Source organism: Eschrichtius robustus, chromosome 5 (assembly GCF_028021215.1).
Source record: "Eschrichtius robustus isolate mEscRob2 chromosome 5, mEscRob2.pri, whole genome shotgun sequence".
NCBI classification, from domain to species: domain Eukaryota; kingdom Metazoa; phylum Chordata; class Mammalia; order Artiodactyla; family Eschrichtiidae; genus Eschrichtius; species Eschrichtius robustus.
This window is the reverse complement of record NC_090828.1, coordinates 58,780,657-58,799,514: the sequence shown is the minus strand read 5'-3', so window position 1 is coordinate 58,799,514 and position 18,858 is coordinate 58,780,657. Positions and strand designations below refer to the sequence as shown.

Here is an 18,858-nt window from a genome sequence, read left to right as displayed (position 1 = left end):
CAGAAGTGGAGACCATGGGTCATAGTGACTGGCAGCCAGAGGCAGTGACAGGTGATTTGGGGGAGCAAGAGATGAAGAACTCAGGTGGAGGAGAGAGACTGCAGGGGCTTTGGCCGCTGAAGAACGGGAGCAGGGCTAGGACTCGAGCAGTAGCGTGGGAGAAATGACTTTGGAAATGGTGGCTTGAGAACTAGGAGCAGGGGAACTCAGGCTTCAAAGCAAGACCCAACTGTTGGGGTGTGAGGAGAGAACTCGGGCAGCGAGGAAAGAGACAGCCGCCTGCGCTCCTCTGCCTCGCCCCCTACCCCCAGGATGAACACGACGGCATCGTGGTCCTCAGTGATTGGAGCAAAAGCAAATACCTCCCACCTCAGCCTCGAAACGTCTCCCCATCTGATTTGTTTAATTGTTAGTACAATTTCCAATTTGATAAAACCCCAGTTCTGACAACCAGAAAAGAAAACAAAAATAACTTAAGGATTCGAACTCTGAATAATTTCTGCTTCCATTTTTCAGTCTATAATCCCCATCCCCCAGGAAAACTTACCCGTCTTGTTCCAGTTGGAGGATGCTCCTTATTTCCCAAGAAGTCACCCCTTTACCCAGACACACTCATCAATAAAGCCACATGGGGCAGGACAGGGCTGGGCGCTCACCTCTAGGAGGGGAGACAGATCCCAGCCTCCCCTCCCATTTCATCAGGAGATCAGCCCTTAATGAAGGGAAGAGATTCCAAAGATGAAAGTCCTTGACTTGGTGACAGATTGATGCGACAGGTATTGAGGGGCTGGTGGGGCTTCACACTGTGACATTGTTGTACCCACTCAGGGCCACCCTGCTGGCTTCCCGGACAGGTGGTGAGCAGGGAACATGTTGGAGAGCCTCACTTTTAGGGGAGAAATGGGCTATTTGATGTAAAGGAAACAGCATGAGGGCAGGAGTTAAGAGACCTGGCTTGTCACTAACTAGCTCTGTGACCTGAGGGAGGTCACTTCTCTGAGCCTCAGTTTCCTTGTTCTTAGAATGGACAACATGATTTTTAAGTTCCTCCTCTGAATCAATAGTGAGTCCTGGGAGACTGTGATAAATTAGGCAAGCAGCAGACTTAGGTGCTGAATCTCTCTCCCTCTCTCTTTTTTGGCTAATTGTAGTAAAATATACAGAATGTGAAACTGGCCATCTCTTTTCATTTTTATTTTATTTTAAATTATGGTAAAATACACGTAAAATTTACTATCTTAACCATTTTTAACCATTCAATCAGTGGCGTTAAGTACATTCACAGTGTTGTACAACCATCACAACTGTCCATTTCCGGAACGTTTTCATCATCTCTGGCTGAAGCGCTACCCATTAAGCAATAACTCGCCCCTTCCCCAAACCTTTGTAACCTCTATTCTATTTTCTGTCTAATGAATTTGGCTACTCTAGGTACCTTCTGTAAGTGGAGTCATACAATATTTGTCCTTTTGCATCCGGCTTATTTACTTAGCATAATGTTTTCAAGGTTGATCTGTATTGTAGCATTTATCAAAATTTCATTCCTCTTTCATGTTGAATAATTCATTATAAATGTATGTATATGTATGTGTGTGTGTGTGTATACACACACACACACACACACACACACACACACCACGTTTTGTTTATCTATTGATGGACATTTGGGTGGTTTCCACCATTTGGCTATTGTGAATAATACTGCAGTGAACTTTGGTGTCCAAGTATCTGTTCAGGTCCCTGCTTTCAGTTCTTTTGGGTGTATACCTAGGAGTGGAATTGGTGGATCATATGACAATTCTACGTTTAGCTTTTTTTTTTTTTAACATCTTTATTGGAGTATAGTTGCTTTACAATGTTGTGTTAGTTTCTGCTGTATAACAAAGTGAATCAGCTATATATATATATATATATATATATATATATACATATATATATATATATATATGTATATATATACATACATATCTCCATATCCCCTCCCTCTTGCGCCTCCCTCCCATCTACGTTTAGCTTTTTGAGGAATTGCCAAACCTTTTTCCCTTTAGTTTACTCTTAAATGAAGGCACTCAGTCCTGCCACGGGTGTGTGATGGGGAGTCCCATGGAGGTGTAGATTGAACCCACCTGCATTCAGACAGGCTGCCTGGCACTGCCATTCCCCGTTCTCCCTGGTACTGATGTGGATCAGATGTGTTCTGGGGATCTGATGACCATTACTGAGCCCAGGGCTGCACATTTTCTAGTTCTGGGGTGAACTGCCTTGTGGCTTATAGGTTGCTATGGAGAAAGGAAATAATTTTCTCTCCTTGTCCAGAATTGCAGAAATGATGATGATATGTGCATACATTTCTGATTTCATTTATAGAACTAGAACCCCAAACAGGAGTGGGGTAAGGACTGGGGGAAAAGGCAGGTGGTTTAATTGGGAAGGCAGAAAGATGGCTGACACTAGGACTGAACCTCTCAGAAACACTGACCAGAGTCGCAGAATGGCCCAGATGGAGCCAGAGTTGATCCAAAGAGCAAGCGAGCAGATGAATTGGCCCAGCCCAGAGCTGCTTTGAACCCACAAGGTCTAGGTTCAAATGTCAGCTCTACTTGTTATTTTGGGCTGTGAACTTAACCTCCCTCAAGTTCAGTTTTCGCATTTGTAAAACAGGGACAGTCATGAGAGTTCTGAGGATAAATAAAAACATGCCTGTGAGCCCATTCCCACAGTGCCTGGGCCCACACTCAATACAGGTTAGGACCTCTTTTCCCTCAAACCCCGAGCATCAAGCTCAGGTGCTGTGTTAGACTGGGAAGACCTTCCCTCACCTCCAAGTTCTAGAAACCTACTTTAAAACGTGAGTTTTTGAGACAGTTTGCGGTGGTGGCCATTGTGGTGGCCATTCTAGAATTTTCCTATTGTCTTTCTACTGCTTTCTTTCTCTCCAAGTCAAATGTTTCATCTTTTTGGGACTGGTAGATGGGCCTTTTTTAGCAGGTACAAAACTGACTTTTAAGCAAAGGATAGACTCTTTGGGTAAAATTTAAAAATTTAAAAACTAACAGAAAAGCTCAGTTATCCTGGGCAAAATTCTTCTGGACACTGTTGGAAATGAACGCTTCATGTAGCAATCCAGATTCATTTACTGCAAAAGGTTCACTCTCCAGGCAGCCACAGCAGGAGTGAAGGGAGAAGCAATGTGAAGACACTTTGAGGCCATAACCTTATGTAAACAGAAACTTTTGTCATGAATGATGACTACAGAAAATTAAATGTTTGATAAGTGAGCGTGTATCCAAGTAGACAGATTTCCCTGGCGCTGAGGTTCAGCTCAGCTTTCTGCTCATCCTTGCTGATTTAATTCAATGAGCCGACCTGCAAACACAGCCAGCGTTCCGATGATGCAGACGAGCATGAAGACTCCGAGGAGAATGTGGTCCATCACCATTGCAACATACTTCCATTCCTCGGCCGCCTGGGAGAGAGAAATATGTTAGAATTTCCGTAAGACGATCACGGACTCACTGTGTTCATGCTATCCATCATCTAGGCGCCCTTCAATCTGTTGATCATCCCTCCACTGGCATTATGATCTTTATTTTTTAAATAGGTTATTCACAATATGATGACTTGCTAAGATGGCCTGGGGGTCACTGGGCACATCTTACGTCAGTAGCTGCCCCTTGAACGCCAACCTTCCCATCAAGCCTAACCCATCCCTCTGTGCTCGAGCATTTGACCATTTAAACAAGAGGTGCAGATCCCAAGCCACAGAGCTTACGTTATTGGACTCCTGGTCTGACTTCATGGTCTCTGCGATGTATTTGATGCCCTCGATGGCACTTTTCACCTCGGGGTGTTTGATCAGGGGAGAGTGGAAACCCATGGGTGGAGGTCCCGGCTTCCCAGAAATGTCAGAAATATCAATGTCTTCTGTAAAAATTTTTTTGTCTTGTTTTTCTCTGGATGGTCTTTTCATCGTGGAGAAGAACATGATATTTGGGATAGTGTCGATAAAAACCTATAATAAAATAAAAAAGAAGTCCACGTATGGGAATTATTGTCAGCAGGGCAAGCATCAAACTCTGATTTTGAATAAGCAATGTGACCTTTGGCGAATCATTCAGCTTCTCTGGGCCTCAGCCTCTTTGTCCCTAAAACAAAAGGACTATACTAGATTTTCTCAAAGCTTCCTCGTCTGTATCCTGTGACCTGTCAAATTACTAAGGCTAACAGAGATGATTCTGTAATGCCAGCAGCTTGCCACTGGAGGGAGCCTGTGTGCAGCTACTGACTCATAAGAAACGAATGAAGCTTAAGCTTCCAGATCCCCTGTAGGCACCCACTTCTTTCAAGGCCTGTGTCCTCATGATCAAAAGGTTAAAGAAAGGGCCCCTCCCACTAAAAAATATATATATAAGGTTCCGGCCCCACAAAACAGCAAGACTGTTTTCTTCTGTTTCTTGTTCCTGAAGAAATGCAACGTAGGTATTGCCAGGAGTCATCTGGCCTTTAGAGAAGCAGGGACTGTCTCTCCTCCCAAAAGAATACATTGCAAGCAGTAGTTTCTCTGTCAATTCATAACAAATCTTTTGCATTGTGCACAAAAGACTGGACGTTAGTGTCTCTGTGAAGATGTATAAAAGAACCAACATATTGGAAATGTTAACACATTTTAAAATTCAGTAATGTAAATATTTGAGAGCAAGTTCCTCACTAAAACTTTTTGACAGTCTCTCATCAAGCCCGCTCCCTACCCCCACTCCCAATTTCTAGCCCTTATTCTAGTCTCAGCAGATGATTCTACCAGCAAAAATATAAGCAGTCTGTTCACAAACTGGAAGACATAAAAACAGACATCTCAAGATTTCACAGCATTTGAATAAAAGGATAGTGATTTATTCATCTTCTCTAATCAAAGAGATTCTTTAAGGTTGAGTTTGGAATGGGCTTTGTTAATTCTGGTTTTCTTATCTCCCTGGGACGGTTGCTTGAGTTATTTATACCCAGCAAGAAGCCAAAGAAAGTTCCTTCCCCAAAACCCCTACAGCCCAGAAAGGACTTTCCGTTCCTAAGTGCCCACAAGGGTTACCTAGGAGGCCACTGGCCACACAGAAGAGTAGACCTGCGGATGCCTTGAGGGAGGGGCAGCCCTGTGCAAAGTGTGCCGGGGCCTTGCTCGCTCACCTTCCGCACCCACTCGGGCATGACGTGGGTGCTGGGGGAGCGGTGGTGTGTGTTGATGACGATGACGGTGATGATGATGGATGCGATGACGAACACCATGGTGAACAGCATGTACTTGCCAATCAAGGGCACCGCACTGGAGGTGGAAGGGATCAGCTCCACAATGACCAGAAGGAACACGGTTAAGGACAGCAGGACAGAGATGCTCAGAGTCATCTTCTCTCCTGGACAAAAGAAGAAACAAACACAACCCACCTGTTATGGGCTAAATTGTTCTTCCACCCTAATTTATGTGTTGAAACACTAAGCCCCAGCCCCTCAGGGACTGTTTTGGAGATAGGGTCTTTAACGATGTAATTCAATTAAAATGAGGTCTTAGGTTGGGCCCTCATCCAATATGACCGGTGTCCTTATCAGAAAAGGAGATTAAGACACAGACACACACAGAGGAAAGGCCATGTGAGGACACAGGGTGAAGACAGCCATCTGCAAGCCAAGGAGAGAGGCCTCAGAGGAAACCAACCCTGCTGATGCCTTGATCTTGGACTTCCAGCCTCCAGCACTGTGGGAAAATAAATTTCTGTTGCTTAAGCCACCAGTCTGTGGTCCTTGGTGAAGGCAGCCCTAGCAAATGAGCACACCACCAAAACCCAAGGGTGAGAGGAATGTGACCGGCATGTTCTCAAGGTCTCGTTGTGGGGAATTTTTTCTGCAGAATTTCCTATGAGACCTTGGCAACTTAACTCTGCTGATGATGGCAAGTGGCAGGTGTTTCCATTAGAGGCTGCCAAGCAGGAAATGCTACTTCACCTCTTGCCCAGCGTTCCGTTTCTTGGCGGAACTCAGGGAACCCAGAGATGTTCTGGGTTGTAATCGAGACCCCAGATGGCAGTTTTTCCGTCTGCAGCAGAATGTCTTAAACCTCACAAAACTGAACTGCAGCCTGGCCTACTTGTTACTCAGCAGTTGGATGGGCAGCCCAGAAGTACATGTATCTTTTTCTCATTGTGGGAGCAAGCTGCAAGACCAAAGCCGAGAAAGGACAAAATCAATGATTTCACACCACTCACTTTCTCATCTTCATCTAAGGGGATGATTTGGGTTTTTTTTTCTTGTTTTGACTTTTTTTGTTTTTCATACTAAGGGATGAGGGATTCCCCTTCCCCTGACTATTTTCTCCAGGCCCTACAATTTCAGGGTGAACAATTCCCGGATGGTGTCTTGGTTGGACAAGTAAACAAGAAAGCCAGGGGCTGGATGGCACCGGAATATTTTTGTGGGGATTGACCAGCTCAGATGCAGTAGAGAGCCTTTGGAAGGGACTTTCCTTGGGCTGGTCTTGGTGTTTGTGTCCTGGGAAACCCCTCGTGTGGCCCTGCTTTCCAGTGTAGAGCTTTTCCCATTCTGGATGCGTCCAGATGCTAGGAATATACACAGGATCCAGAATGGATGCAAACAAGAAATTGTCAGTTTCTGGTGGGTAGGAAAGTCTTCAGAAGTAAAAAAGAAAACAGAATTATAAATATAAAATATTGATCAAGGTACATCAAATTTCTTGATTAATGATAATAATGATAGCTAACAATTATCAAGCAGTCTCACTGTTCTAAAAAATGCCTTTCAAGCATAAATCATTTAATATTTATAGAAACTCTGATTAGTTTCCATATTGCCCTGCCTAGAGTTTTCTCTCTTCACTTTAAGAAGCTTCATTTGATTAGAAAGTTGAAAAAAATATTTGTTTGTGATCATTTGTTTAAGAATGAGTACAATCCCTAGAACATATGTTCTGTGGGGAAAATTCTGCCTTATTCTCTACCTTATCCCTGTCTTGTAACAGTTGTTTAAACGGTATATGTTGAGTGAGTGAATGTGTAAGTCTTTTTTCCTTGTTGGAAAGTTGGATTTAGACTTTTGTGGGTTTTTTTTTTTTTTTTTTGGCCTTTTGATAAAATTGTTATCTGTCATAAGTTTGAGGACCACCTTACCACCTTTCTTTCTTCCCTGCTTGTCTGCCGTAAATCGTTTAAGACCAATGACTTGCTTGCAGGCATATGTGTTCCCTTTCCCCCTTTTCTGTAGATTGTTGGTGTCTGGTGAAATTATGTCACAGATGTGATTACTCAGTAGGAGGTAAGTAAGTCGTCCAGGCTGATATGGGAGAAAGAATTGCCACTTGGGAAGTATGGTGTTGTGTGTAAAGATACTGCCATCTGGAGAATAGATACACAAAAGCTATTTTCAAGGGGCAAGCAGTGGGCAAAGGAGGCAAGACCTGATTAGTCACATACAGCAAGTGACTTCATGGGGTACGAGGCATCGGTAGTGTCTGTGATACACGCCTTACCCAGCACATTTCGGGGCACACAGCAGGTATTCAGCAAAAAGGTGCTGGTGGTTATTCACTTAACCAGACTGAGCTATGTATGCGCTTCTTCAGAGTCCCCTTCAGCTCTCTGCCTGCTCTGTAGTCTGCCCCAGCTGGGACTTCACCACTGCACATGGCCACTCAGTACATGCGTCCTCCCAGGGATGGTGATTTGGGTCTGTCTGCCTGTATTTGTCTGTTAGCCGTGGTTATTTCTGGCTTCCCCCAAAATAGTAGCCCGAGATCCATCAGGGTCAGCAGCCGCCGCCATGGCAACTGCACCCACCTGAGTCTGTGGGGAGGTAGAACACCAGGCCGGTTAAGAAGGAGAAGAGCAGGCAGGGAATGATGACGTTGACGATGAAGTAGAGGGGCAGGCGCTGCATGACAAAGTGGTAGGTGATGTCCAGGTAGGGGGTGGAGGGACAGCAGGCGTAGAACACCCAGTGCTTCCAGCCCCGGGAATCCTTGATCACCCATTCCCCACTCTCCATGAAGTTGCTTAGGTCTGGCTGGTCGCTTTCCTGAGAAGATGGAATGAAACTTTGAATTCCCAGCCTCATCACCCTGAGGAGGGGTAGGGTTTCCTAATCAGCTGTGACAAGGCAACCGATCCCAGCACTGTCACATACCCAGGAGGGACCCTGGCTCACCTTCGCTTTGGGGTCTTAGGTTCCTTTCCTGTAAAATAAGGGGGTTTGGACTATTGGGATTCTCCATGTTGACTCTACATTCAAGTCACTTGGGAGCTTTAAAATATATGGGTGCCCTAGCTCCACCCCAGTCTGATTAAATCAGAATTCTTGGGCCTGAGCCTGGGCATAGAGAATTATTTAAGCCCCAGGTCGTTCTCTTATGCAGTGCATCAAGAACCTTCCCAACCAGTTGAGAACCACCAAACTAGACAATCCCCAAAGTTCGAATGGGTGCTGAGAGCCTATGATAATGGAGGAGCAGAGTTGGAGACTGAATCACGCTTGTCCTGCATCCAACCTCCTCACAGTGGGTCACCACCTACCGGGTTGATGGCCACCACAGATCCGTCATAGGTCCAGGTGCCCAGCTTCATGCTGCAGTTCTGTTCGTCAAAGGGAAAGTGGGTGACGATGATCTCACAGTAGCTTTTAAAGATGGCGGGAGGTGTCCACGTGATGTGGCCAGTGTAGTCCAGGAGCACTTTGGTGAACTTGACAATGGCAAAGTCACCATCTGCACTACAATTGGGATAAAAGAGGAACAGGGATCCAAGTGACAGATGAGCCTTCAATTCTGCTTGGGGATGTTAACGGGAGACAGTTGTTAATTATTCAGGTGCTAATTATAGAAGCTTTCTTTTGCGCTGCATCACTTTTTATCTGTGGCAATGTTTTTCAAATTTGTCTGATAATAAGGATCACTGGGGTGCTTGTTTAAAATATAGATTCCTGAATCTAAAAAATAATACAAGTGAATCTTTACAGAACAGAAACAGACTCACAGATACAGAACACAAACTTAACGGTTACCAAAGGGCAGAGGGAGAGGGAGGGACAAATTAGGAGTATGGGATTAACGGAGACAAACTACTATACTTAAAATAGATAAGCCACAAGGACTTAGTGTATAGCACAGGGAATTATATTCAATATCTTGTAAAAACCTATAATGGAATATAATCTGCAAAAAATCTGAATCACTATGCTGTATACCTGCAACTAACACAATATTGTAAATCAACTATACTTCAATAAAAAATAAAATAAAACAAAATATATATTCCTGAGCACCATCTAAGTGCTGAATCAGGATATCTGGGGATGAACCTGAGAATCTACAGCTTTAAAGGAATAACAGGTGACACGGATTCACTGCATCCCAGATTTTTCTTCCCAGTCCTCAGTAGTATTTGTGATGTTAATCTCCATGTGTCCCTTCTCTGATATACTTTGAAAGTTAATTGAGGAAAAAAACAGGAATTTTAAATAAAAACAGGTCTAGTGGCTCATTACAGTGACAAGCAGGTTAAAGAAGGGGTCTATTACCTTTAAAGAACTATTTAGATCCCAGTGGGGTGGGGGTCACAAACTCAGATGCCTCCAGGGCCAGGCAGGCAAGGAAGGAGGGAGGGTTGAGCCTGGCAAGGGGAGAGACCCTCTCTCCTCTGAGGAAGGCACCACTCGGCTCTGCCATGGTGTCTGCGTGGGAGCGAAGGCTCCATGTTGCCTGATATTGGATTCTTCCTTGGAAGCTGGGAATCAAGACTTTTAATCCAAAATTGCCATATTTTTGAATGTTGGATTTTTCTAGAGAAGTTAAAAATTCAGATTTTAATGTCCCAGTTTTCCAGTGTTGGCAATAATTTCTCGTTAAAAAAGACAACATGGTAGATACTAAAAAATAACAAACTGTTTCTGCAGGTCTTGTTCAGTGGGTGGTCCGCTCATCCCAAAACAGCCCGCACCCCAGGGCCTTGGCAGAGAGCAGGACAGTATAATAGGTGCTAAAAAGTGGGTGGGGTCTACCTTGCTGGGCTTTCAGGGACATGTGGTATATATTGTGCCTCACTTCATAAATCAAGAGATTTTCTTCTTGTTAATCTTTCCTTGGGACTGAGAAGAGGCTCTATCCAGAAAACCATGCAGCTTGAGACCCTCCCAACAGAGCAGAGGGAAAGGATGGTCTATGTCTCTCCTTCTAAGCAGGTGAAACAGGATTCTCTCCCCTATGAGGGTCTCTCTGAGTGAGCTTATCAAAAGGACCCGAGCATTTTAATTGCTTCCCTCAGATTCTAAGTGAAAGAGAAACTTAACTCTGAGAGATAGACACTCTGTCCTATGAGCGTACTTGTCCAAAAGTTTACACAAATGATTGTGTACTTTGACTCAAGTTTGAATCCCAGGTCGGACTGGAAAATATGTAATAAAATATCGAAGTTGGGGAGGGTCATCTTAAAAGGTATCATTTCTGCTCACTAGCCCTGGCCACCTTCCCTGGTGAGTCTGCTAGAACGCACAGCCTGCTCGCTCCAGACACGTGCTGTAGGATGTCAGACCACAGATCCTCTAGGCCAGTGTTGAATGCTCCTGCCTGGGAAGGAGGCTCTTTGCAATGAACATTCCCTGACAAATGAAGGGCGTATGATAATGAACGTGTCATTAAATTGGAGTGTCTTGAATCACATTATAATTTCACAACATGCAGTCTGTCACAGAGCCCAGCGGATGGGCTGCATAGGCATCCCAGGCCATCAGCAGCACGCGGCATCTTGGGATGCTGTGAAGATGTGATGAATAACAACCCCAGGAGGTTCAGACCTATTGGTCGGAAGGACATTTAATTCCAAGGAACTCAATTATATGATGTTTGGGTTCCTTGGATAGTTGCCATATACCCTACAGGAGCTCTCAGGGATTAAATGTCCCCCACCCTGCAGCCCTGATTCAATTTGGCTCTGATAATTGTTTCTATTCATAACATGAGACACCATATGGCAACCCTAGCATGTCAACTTGGCTCTTGGTTTTTAAGGGTTATTTAATGTGAACCGTGGTGAGACGCATGCCAAGAGTGGCAGCCCTTCCGTTAGGGCACTTGGGCTCCACCTGCCCCCGTAATGTCCGCCTCCTCATCCTGTCTGTTGTGCTTACTTGTTATAAAGAACTAGGTCTGGGTGCCAGATCTTTTCCGATGGAATGTGAATTTTTTTCACGCCACCATAGTCGTCTGGGTTCCATTTTAAGTTGCAATCCACCCATTGCTAGAAATGAAGACATTCGGTCGATTAAAAAACTAAAAATATTTTTAAAATCTAGGGTTATCAAGGGCTCTGATGAGCACGGTAATTCAGGTGTGGACAGAAATTGTGCTCCAGTAAGAAGGGTTTGATTCAGAATTCAGTTTTCCCTTTAGTAACAAGTAAGAGCAAACACAGAGCACTGAGTACCTGCAGGCACTGTTGTGAGCATTTTACCCATATTCATCATTTAGTCCTCACAATGTTCCCATGAGGCAGGAGTGATAATTGACCCCATGTTACACGTGAGACAACAAAGGTAGCCCCAAGTAACGCCACCAAATGGTAGTAGATCTACCAGGCACACTGCCCACCTTAGGAAAGGAGAATGACCCTATTGGGAATGTTTTTCTCCAGCAGGCAACATCGTTTTTTTTTAAAGTATTATATTTTCTTCTACATTATGAAAGTAACATATACCCAATGCAGCAAATTTGGATAACACAATGTTGAATTGTCTCCCCCAAATTAATATGAAGTTCGAACCCCCAAGACCTCAGAATGTGACCTTATTTGGAGTTAGGGTCTTTACAGAGGTTATTAAGTTAAAGTGAAGTCATTAAGGTGGGCCCTAATCCAATATGACTGGTGTCCTTATAAGATGGGGACATGTGAAGACAGATACATATTCAGGAAGAAAGTCATGTGAACGTGAAGACAACCAATTCTGAGCAAAGGCGAGAGGCCTGAAGCAGGTTCTCCCTCACAAACTTCAGAAGGAACCAATTCTGCCAACACCTTAATTTTGGACTTTTGGCCTCAAAAACTGTGAGACAATAAATTTCTGTTGTTTAAGCTGTCCAGGTTGTGACTTTGTCCCAGGAGTCCTAGCAAACTAATACACACAGAAAAAGCACAAAGTTCAATAAAAAAATAAACACCAAAACATGATCCACAGTCCCACTACCCCCAAATATCTACTTTTAACATTTTGGTACATATCCCTGTTACCTAAATTGATTCCCTCTGGGCCCATGTTAAATTTCAGGGTGAATAAAAACAACATGAATGCAATTATCTAGCTGAGTTACCTGTTTCAGACGAACATTGGTTGTCACGATCTGACTTACTTCATCCTGAAAACAAGATAAGGCCCCATCTTTAGGAGGACAAGAGGGGAGCCGGGGGAGGGTGCCCCGGGGCGGGAGGTGTGGAGAGCCTGGAGCTCTCTTGTCTCACCACGTTGATGAGCTGTATCAGCTGCAGGCCCACCGTCACCTCCACGGCCTTGCGGTGGTCTTCCACGGGCCGTACTACGCTGTTGTAGTTTTCAAATAGCTTTGCCACCAGGCGGGTCTCATGTTCGGAGCCCAGGACGAGGCCAGCTGAGACAGCAAACAACACACTCACTGTCAGAGTCTGCTCCCACCCTCCACACACACTAACGTGAGTAACTGAGGTGTGGCCAGCTCATGGAAGGCACGCAGGCCCCCTCGTTGAAGGGCTCCCCGATGCAGCTATTATTGCCTTGAAGTCCTTTCCAGGTGCAGCTGCCAGTGTGGTCCCTTCCCAGTGGGGCATGCCGGATTATCATGCACTTGTACTTTGGGCAGATGACACTCCTTCATCCAGCATCTGGCTGCATCAAGTTTGCTAGGAACACGCACACACAAGAAGAAAGGTCCACACAAAGTCGGTCTTGGTATTTCAGAATCTGGTCATGATGCAATGAAATCTCAGATTGGCTGGCCTCAGAGCTCATGATGCTATGAACAGCCCAAAACTGATGCTGATGCACACCCACTAGGTTGTTATTCCATAATTAACAAAATTAAAATTGACAAATATTGGTGAGGTTACAGAGAAACTGGAATCCTCATATGTTGCTGGTGAGAGGTAAATGGTGTAGCTGCTGTGGAAAACAGCTTGGTGGTTTCTCACACAAGTTATACACAGAGCTACCATATGACCTAGCAATGCCATTCCTGGGTATATCCACAAACGAACTGGTCATACAAAAATTTGTATGTGGGGGTGGGGGGGGATAGATTAGGAGGTTGGGATTAACGTATACACACTACTATATATAAAATAGATAACCAACAAGGACCTACTGGGAATTACACTCAATACTCTATAAAGGAAAAGAATCTGTAAAGGAATATGTATACATATATATATGACTGAATCACTGTGCTGTACACTTGAAACTAACACAGTATTGTAAATCAACTATACTTCAATTTATAAAAGAAAAAATCCAAACAAAAAACCCCCAAAGCAAACAAAAAATTTGTACATGAATATTCATAGCAGCAATATTTACAATAGCGATATGGTAGAAACAACCCACATGTCCATCAACGGATAAATGGATAAACGAATTGTGGTATATCTATGCAGTAGAATATTATTCAGCCATGAAAAGGAATGAAGTTCTGATACATGCTACAGCATGAATGACTCTCGAAAACATTATGCTAAGTGATAGAAGTCAGACACAAAAGGGCACATGTTGTTTGATTTCATTTATATGAAATATCCAGAATAGGTCAATCCATAGAACAGAGAGTAGGTTAGTGGTTACTTGGGACTGTGGGGACTGGGGAATGGGAGTGACTGCTAATGCGCCCAGGGTTTCCTTCTGGGGTGATGAAAAAGTTCTGGAATTAGTGGTGATGGTTGCATAACATTGTGAATGTACCCAATGCCACTGGATTGTGTACTTTAAAATGGAAATTTTATGTAATGCATATTTTACCATGGTAAATCTTACATACTTATATATTTTTCCATAATTTTAAAAATAAAAAAATAATCACTGCTGATGGTCCCGTGTCCCAATTAAGTTGCTAAGAGTGAAAACCACATGTTCTGCTGGCCTGGGTTTGGGGCTCCTATTTGGAGCATGAATGATTCCAAGGAATCTTTACTACATTTTCCTTCAGGATGGAGGGCAATATCATCCAGTATTGTCAGAGCCCACAGGCTTTGTGTGTCCAGCGTGATATGGTCCTCACCAGCAGGCAGGCAGGCAGGCAGACATTCTCGCCTGAGATTCTAAGAAGTGGGCTGACTTGTCTGCGGTCATGCGGCTAGGGCAGAGCTGAAGTTAGAGCCGGTCATTCTGTGCCGTGCTCCTGCGCTCACTTTTTTTTTTTTTTTTTTTTTTTGCGCTCACTTTTAATGTTATGAATGTGCTGGAAACTGTACAGCTACATGTGCCATTATTCCTTTGAGAAAATGTGTTCCAAATTCCAACAAGTGCCTTATGAAGAATCTCCGTAACTCAAGCCTGCTGTGGTTTAGGGGTTGCCTGTTCAGGGCTGGGAGAGGAAGTAGACACACAATCCATTTGCCCGGATTCATGTAACCAGATCTCCCCTTTCCGCCGGTTATTGCTGAAACTACACTTTTTCCCTGGGCCGAGACAACTTTAAAAATGAAACAAGTGAGATGCTTTCCCTTTTTTCCCAGTTGCGTTAACCGATCACCGCTAAGGCAGGTGATTGGGTTTTTTTTTTTCCTCCTTGGATCCTAAGTTTGGAAGCGTTTGTCAACAAAATAATTATTAAGTAAAAAGTAATTCCGTTTTCTATCTTTATTGATGAACAAAAATAATAACTAACACACCCAACTTGTCTTGTGCCAGCCCCTCTTCTATGTGCTTTATATGTACTAAGTCTTTCAATCCTCATAACTGGGTGTGGTATGTACTATCATGGTCCTCGCTTTACAGATGAGGAAACTGAGGCCCAGATTTCATAAATGGTGGAGCCACGATTGACACCCAGAGCCCATGCTCTCAACCACTATTTCTCATCCAGAACTTTCTATCAGTTTGAAATAACCAATGCTATGGAATGAATTGAAACATTTTCATGCTCCCAAAAGTATGTGTTTTATTTAGCCTGTAGAGCTTTATTGAAGGTCCTGTATTTGTATTACCTTATTGAATCCTTATAAAAATCCTATGAGGTCAGTCTTTACTCCTACTTCACAGATGAGAAAACTGAGGTCTGGAGAGCTGAGCCATGTATTCATGGCTCCCAGCTAGTTAGAGGTGGGATTATAAGTGGAGGCCGTCTGACGAGAGGGCCTGTGCTCTTCACCACCTTCCTAAAGGCAAATGTGTCACGTCCATTCGGATTTTTGAAGGTTTCAGTATAGCTCAGATATCTTCATTATGACCTTCCTGGACTCTATGTATTGAATGCCTTACCTAGCCTACCTCTTCATTTCTAGTTTCCCAAATGTTCTGGGCCTAAAAGGGTCTGTGCAGAGCTTTCATGTGGCATCTCCCCCAAACTACCTGCATTTGAGGACCCTTAGAGCACCATGTTGTCCAAAGACCCAGGTTTTGCAGGTGCCCCACTGAGCCCCTGGGATGCAGCTGTCCTCTGTCCTCCACGCCTTGTCTATCCCAGGGCCCACCCAGCCCACGGTGGGAGCAGTGGGGGACTGGTGTGGATCACTGAGTGCCTTGGCCACTGGGTTTGAGGTCATTGCTTTGGTGTTACCTTGGGCTGCTTATTTTTAAGTGACCGTTTATTCCAGTTTGACAGGAAGAACATACTAGAAAGCAACAGAGAGAGCAGATGCTCAGCATTCTGTGGCAGGAAAACTATGCAGGCCAACCCTAAGTTCTGCTAGGGAGTAGGGGGCACTGGGGAGCCAGGCACGGTCAGGGTTCCAGGGACACTCACTTCCTCCTCTGCACCCTCGCCAAGGCCAAGGGGCCTTGTGCCTTTCGTAATGAACTTCCAAGGAATTTCCAAGGAGGTCTCCATTCCTTAGACTATATTCATTGGTATTCTTTTCTTTTTTCCTCCCCAAAGCAGGGTAGAACGATAGAAAACTTACAGGACCTGAACTCAGAATTCTAGGATTCCGTTCCCAACTCCAGTATGGTCTGGAGAATTGGGACACCTCTTCACGGATTCAATAAATCACAGTAAATACTTTCTTTAAAAGGCAGGATGTAAATTAACAAACACACAGACAAACACATACGTAATGTCAGAATCTCCCTTTTCAGCAAAATCATGCTGGTCACCCCCCTTCAGATGGTGGTAACATGAATTCATTCACATATTCGTTGAACATTTGCTGTGTGCAAAGCATTGTTTGAGGAGCTTTGAGGTTTTCCAGCATCAATCTGATACAGATCCTGTCTTCCTACCTTCATGGACATTGATATTTTCCATTTACATAAATAACTGTAAACAAGCTGGAAAGTAATATGCCGTAAGAAAGGTGGTAATGAAGTGCTTGGGATTCCTGAGCTGGGGGAGAGGAAAAGTTGTAATGAAAGTGCTATAAGAATAGAACAGAGATCATTACGTGTTACGCTAACACGGGGAAAAGTGTCCCTCACTTTTGCCCCCAAAGGACTGAATCTAAGTAGGGGAACCCAGCCACAATTTTAAAGTGTTCTTTTGTACCATACTAGTCCAATCTGTATTTTTATGTGAGGAACAGCTTGGTGGGTTGGACAAAAGGAATTCTGTCCTGTTAATAGTCACCTTGGGTAATTCTTATCTCAACCTGGTGCTGTGTTTCTTGCTACCTTTTCAGTTTCAGGCTGTGTTCTCTGAACATGCACATAAAAAATGGGGTCTGATCACATTCCAAAGTGTGTGCATGAAGTGACTTTGGGAAGGTCAGTTCATGTCTTTTAGCCTCAAGTTTCCCTACAATATAAATTTGAAGATGTTGGATTGCCTCATCTTGCTCTCAATTTCTGTTAACTATCCATGTGAATTGACACCAGCAAACTCTAGGTTTGATCTAAATGCATATCACATACTTCAAACAATAGCTAAACTTGCATTTTTGGAGATCTTTGGTGTCCTAAAAGATCTCTTAAGGATTTTTATATATAAACATATCACTTAAGAATTTCCATTGAGTGTAGTGTTTGCAAACACACACACACACACACACACACACACCACCACCACCACCATCACCACCAAGCCAGCTTTGGTTGGATCGAGTCCAAATCCCAGAGGATATAGTTTATCAGAGTTTAGGCTATTTCCTTCAATTCTGCTATTGAAAAACATTAATAATAAAGCTCTTCACCTCTTTTGCCCAGAAGACCTGTGTTTGTCAGAGCAATATTAGAGAAGAGAAACCAAAGAATGTCAGCCGCCTTGTTTCTCAGTTGAGATGATATCACCAGTAAACTTTTATATGAAGCAATCAGCAAACATCTATCTCCCTCGACCGGAAGTTTGGGATTCACGATGGCTTTTCAGCTGCTGTGTTGTGACACATTCCAGAGTTGAATGCAGGTCAAGGGCTGTGCAAGGTTTTATGGTTTCAATTCAAACCCAAACCTACATATAGTAGTGTCCTTTAAAAAAAAAAAAAGTAGGCCGTAGTGCATTCATATGACTTTTTTTTTTTTAGCTTCAAAGTTTAAAAAATTACAAAATATTTCATCTCTCATGGAGAGAGTTTAGTTACAGTTATGAAAAGGTTTCTCCCCCCAGCACATGGAGCTGTCAATCTATCCTGTTCATTTTCAGAATTCTCCTAGAGCCATAAAGAGATTTGTTAACCATATTGCTTGTGATTATAAGTCACCCTTCTAAGTTCCTATAGTTGTTCAACTACGATAGCAGCTCCAGGATGGTAGAAGAGGTGAATCAGATCATACGGATTACTAAGGTGCAGGCACTGAAGGAAAGAGAGATTGCCTGTCTACTTTGTAGCTTTTGACCAGGCAGCTCCTATTTTAATTGGATAACCCAACTAAAAATCTTTATCCACAAACCCAATCAAGCCAACATCGGTGAGAAACTGACAGAGCAGCCTGGGGCTGGTGAAGCCCTGCCATTCTGTGTTCCCATCAAAGAAGCAAGACTCTGGTTCGGGGGCTTCTAGTGCTTCAGCCTCGAAGGAGAGCCCCGCAGCCCTGGCACTTACCTGAGCAGAGGCCGAGGAGCAGGATGAGTGGCCGGGGCTCCATGGGCTGGTGGTGGAGTGGTCGCCTGTGCCGCTCTCTGGCTGGACACTCGGCTGCTGGAGGGTTTGGCAAGTGAGTGGGCTGAGCCAAGCTATCGTTTACACCACCTGTTTGTGGCAGTGACAGCTGGGCTGCCCGGAGCCCTGGAGCCCCGGGGCTGAGGTCCTTACGTTATTGCAGGGTGTACACTTTACACAACTGCTGGACCTTTGACAAGTTGAGGGTGAATTGCACTGTGTTTTCAATGCACCATGAGTCAGGTCTTCATTAAAAAAAACAACAACACGTTAGAGTAGGGAATGAATTATTTTGCCCGGTGAGCAACTCCCTCCCTTTTGTATAAACCAGAGCCTCATCTGTGTGGATTGATTTGATCAGGGTCACTGGGTCTGAGTAGATAGTCAGCTGTGTGTGTAAGACGCTGATCATCCTAAATCACAAAAGTCCACGTTCTACAAAGAGGAAAATTTATTTGCTCTGGTTCCCTCTAGGCTGAGAATGCCTGGGGCTTTTGTGAGGGAGTGGATTTGAGAAGAGTGGGGTTGGTGCCGCTGGAGAGAATTCCATGTTTGATTGGGTTTGGTTTTAAACAACGGTGGCTTCTTCCATAAAACTGGTTTTACA

At 44.0% G+C, this 18,858-nt stretch overlaps 1 protein-coding gene across 1 annotated transcript; it reads right to left on the bottom strand.

Annotated features, from left to right (window-relative positions):
* Positions 1-3,334: 3,334 nt before the first annotated feature.
* On the bottom strand, positions 3,335-18,237 carry CHRNA1 (cholinergic receptor nicotinic alpha 1 subunit). Its single transcript, XM_068543901.1, has 9 exons — positions 18,195-18,237; positions 12,498-12,643; positions 12,350-12,394; positions 11,173-11,282; positions 8,565-8,760; positions 7,833-8,070; positions 5,179-5,402; positions 3,773-4,012; positions 3,335-3,466 (listed from the first exon to the last, which is right to left on the bottom strand). The coding sequence occupies exons 1-9, from the start codon at positions 18,235-18,237 to the stop codon at positions 3,335-3,337; spliced, it is 1,374 nt and encodes a 457-aa protein (XP_068400002.1).
* Between the last annotated feature and the right edge of the window lie 621 nt (positions 18,238-18,858).